Here is a 3843-nt window from a genome sequence, read left to right on the forward strand (position 1 = left end):
TATTTATTACATGTGCAGATGGTAGGAGAGTAAAAATAAAAGCGATCCTTGACTCAGCTTCTAATATATGCGTATTAAAGAAAAATATGAGCGATTTATTAGGGATTAAAAAAGAGAAAATAAAAACACCGATTTCAGGATTAAACGGATCGGTTCAAAACATTAATTGGAAATTAACTACATCCATTTCGAATGAAGATTTTAGTTTTAATGAATTAATTGAATTTTATGTGGTTGATAATATTACGGGGCTCACACCGCCCACTACTTTAGACATTTCACAAATAGAGATTCCTCATTTTTTGAAATTAGCCGATGAGTCATTTTATGAAGCTACTGAAGTGCACGCGTTGATAAGTTCTGATATTTTTTTCAAGGTTTTGAAACAAAATACGTATAAAATAAATGATGATCTGTTTTTTAAAGAGTCGTTATTGGGGTGGATAGCTTGCGGTAAACTTAAAGAAAGCGAAATTACTCAGGAAAGATATTGTTTTCTAACTAAAAATGATTCGTTACAAGATACACTAAAACTGTTTTTTGATTTGGAGGGGCTTGGGATTAAAGACGATCCAATTTTATAAGAGAATGATCAGGCCATGAAAATATTTAATGAAACTGTTGAATTCAAAGACGGTCGTTACATAGTGCAATTTCCATTTAGAAAAGACTATAATGAACTTGCTGATAATTATTCTTTAGCGAAACAACGTTTTCGAAGCTTATGGAAAAGATTTACGCATGACCCGGATCTCTATGATAGATACCGTGAAATTATACAGGATTATACAAGTCAAGGCATTATAGAAATAGTTAAACTTGATAGTATACAGGATGAATGTGAAAGACCTATATTTTATTTACCCCATATGGCCGTTAAAAAAGAAAGTTTAACAACATCGTTAAGAATTGTGTTTGACGCTGCTGCGCACGAGGTCAATGAACTCTCTCTCAATGACTGTTTGTGGCCAGGGCCCAATTTAAACCCCAATCTTTTGTATGTACTTATTGAATTTAGACTCAACCGAACAGCTTTCTGTTCTGTGAAGCAGGCTTTCCTTCAAATAGGTCTTGCTGAGGTACACAAAGACGCAGTAAGATTCTTTTGGAGCAATGATGAACCAAGTGTTTCTAAGGATCACAAATTAATTATCTTCCATTTTAATAGAGTGAACTTTGGAGTTAACTCAAGTCCATTTCTACTCGCTGCTACTATTAGGCACCATATCAAAAAATATGAAAATGATCTTCCTGTTATAATTCAACTACTAGATAGAAATCTTTATGTGGATGATTTATAAAGTGTTGGGACTTTTATGGAACACCAATGAAGATTATTTTTCTGTAGATACCAGAAGCCTCCTAAAATTCGTCTCCTCAAGCAAAAGTACAAAACGTTCGATACTCCAGGCTATAGGGAATATATTTGACCCTTTAGGGTTGATTTCATGCTTCACCATACGAATGAAATGTCTGATCCAAGAACTGTGGAGTGAAAAAATTCCTTGGGATGAATCCTTGCCACCGAAAATAGAGAAAGGGTGGATTAAATGGTGTGAAGAGATACCTTTTTTGGAAAATCTTAAGATACCTAGACTGGTTCTTAATTCTATATCCAAGGAGGATATCGTGGAGGAGATTCATAGTTTTTGTGACGCTAGTAAGAACGCATACGAAGCTACAGTATATTTGAAAGTTTACACTCCAAATGAACCGATCGTTAGACTTTTGACTTCTAAAAGCCGAGTAGCTTCTTTGAATAGTGTGACTCTGCCTAGATTGGAATTGCTGGGAGCTCTAGTTGCAGCTCGCTTGACATCTAAAGTTGAGAAGATTGTGAATCTAAAAAGGTCTTCAATTGCATATCATTGGACTGACTCTAAAATTGCACTCTACTGGATAAAGGGAAAGACAACTCGTTGGAAACAATTCGTTGCTAATCGAGTTAAAGAAATAGCCACTTTGACAGATCCAAACTCCTGGCACCATTGTGCAGGTACAGATAATCCTGCAGATATTCTCTCTCGTGGAATTAGTGCTGAATGTTTGGTTGATAGTTCCAGGTGGTGGACAGGTGCTGAATTTTTGATAGAATCTGATTTTCAAGAAACTTTAGAGCAATCATTTCCTGATATAAAATCCCTTGCAGAAAGTGAAAAAGGAACAATTTTCCGAGAAGCAAAAACTGTTTCCTCAACCGAGAGTACGGAAGAGACTGTTTTGCTAACTGATGATTCACAGATAAAATTTTTGAACTCTCAAATAATTATTATAAAATTAATCATATTTTGTGTTATATTTGCAGATTTCTTCATAATTGTAAGCATAAGGATAAGAAAATGGGACCCTCGACAGTTGACGAGGTAGAGTATTCTGAAAGTATCCTGATTTAGCATTTTCAGAAGACACTGGTAAATGAGAACAATTTTTCTCGCAATATTTGTAGCTTAAATCCCTTTGTAGATGGTTACGGTTTAATAAGAGTAGGTGGAAGGCTCGATAATGCTTCAGTACCCTTTGATCAAAAGCATCAGATAATCTTACCGAAAAAGTCCAAATTAAGTAAAATTTACTTCCATAGTTTACACAGGAAATTACTTCATATTGGCCCTCAAGGTTTGTTAAGTGCAGTTAGATTAAAATTTTGGCCTTTAGGAGGTCATAATCTTGCACGTCAAACTGTACATCAATGTGTAACATGTTTCACATCTAAGCCCTTCCTTTCCACTCAAATTATGGGTAATTTACCAAGTGAAAGAGTCAACATGTCACCCCCATTTTCCGTCACAGGTATAGGCCTGTGCGGCCCTTTTACTGTTAAATATAAACATCAACGTAAGGGTACTCTCAACAAAGTATATATTTGTATTTTTATTTGTTTTTCCACAAAAGCCATCCATCTTGAGCAGCTGACTGATTTGACTTCCGATTCGATGATTGCCACATTGAAACGATTTACGAGTAGACGCGGAAAATGTTCCAAAATCTATACTGATAATGCCACTAATTTTGTTGGAGCTAATTCTCAATTAAAGAAGTTTTATGGATTAATTAATTTTCCAGATCAAATTTTGGCTAATTATTTTACCTCTGAAGGCATAGAATGGAATTTTATTCCACCAAAATCACCCCATTTTGGTGGTCTTTGGGAGGTGGGTGTAAAATCAGTAAAACATCATCTTAAAAGAGCAGTTGGAAAATTTCATTTCACTTACGAAGAGATGGAAACAATAGTTATTCAAATCGAAGGAATTCTGAATAGTCGCCCCCTTTGCCCCTTAAGCGGTGATAATGACAGTTTTGATGTTTTAACACCAGGTCATTTCCTAATAGGGAGGCCTATAACATCAATTGTCGAACCAAATTTAACTGATCTCAATGATAATCGTCTAAGTCGGTGGCAGAAAACTACAAAAGTTGTACAACTTATATGGGAAAAATGGAAGTCGGATTACTTAAATACATTACAAGCTAGATCAAAATGGATGGTAACAAAAAATGATTTAAAGATAGGACAGATGGTACTTGTAAAAGAAGATTTCTTGCCTTTAAATACCTGGATTTTAGGCCGAATAATTTATGTTTATCATGGTTCGGATAATAAAGTGCGTGTAGTAAAAATTCGCACAAAATCTGGGATATTTAAAAGAGCTGTTTCTAAAATAGCTGTCTTGCCTATCGATACATAAAAAAAATACTGTATTTTTCATTATGTTATATATTCTGTTTTACATTTTAAAATGTTTATGTTTTATATTGTCAAGTTATGTAATATTTGTGTTTATTTTTTTAAATTTTATATGTTAAGTTCTTGCATGCAAACATTGCAAGGCCGGGCGGGAT

The 3843-nt window shown here is 34.5% G+C and overlaps 2 protein-coding genes across 2 annotated transcripts; both read left to right on the forward strand.

The window, feature by feature from the left end:
- The first annotated feature begins 599 nt into the window (after positions 1-599).
- Positions 600-1301, forward strand: LOC122273365 (uncharacterized). The gene has a single exon (XM_043057441.1). The coding sequence runs from the start codon at positions 600-602 to the stop codon at positions 1299-1301; it is 702 nt and encodes a 233-aa protein (XP_042913375.1).
- A 163-nt stretch (positions 1302-1464) lies between these two features.
- Positions 1465-3488, forward strand: LOC122273366 (uncharacterized; the record flags this gene model as incomplete). Its single annotated transcript, XM_043057442.2, has 3 exons — positions 1465-2203; positions 2306-2363; positions 2447-3488. Coding segments are annotated over exons 1-3 (1839 nt in total), but the record flags the coding sequence as incomplete, so codon positions are not given.
- Between the last annotated feature and the right edge of the window lie 355 nt (positions 3489-3843).

Source organism: Parasteatoda tepidariorum, unplaced genomic scaffold, assembly GCF_043381705.1.
Source record: "Parasteatoda tepidariorum isolate YZ-2023 unplaced genomic scaffold, CAS_Ptep_4.0 HiC_scaffold_3930, whole genome shotgun sequence".
Taxonomy (NCBI): Eukaryota; Metazoa; Arthropoda; class Arachnida; order Araneae; family Theridiidae; genus Parasteatoda; species Parasteatoda tepidariorum.

What these genes read in the sequence shown, in the direction of transcription:
- LOC122273365 (XM_043057441.1), top strand. Translation starts at nt 600, where the DNA reads ATGAAAATATTTAATGAAACTGTTGAATTCAAAGACGGTCGTTACATA.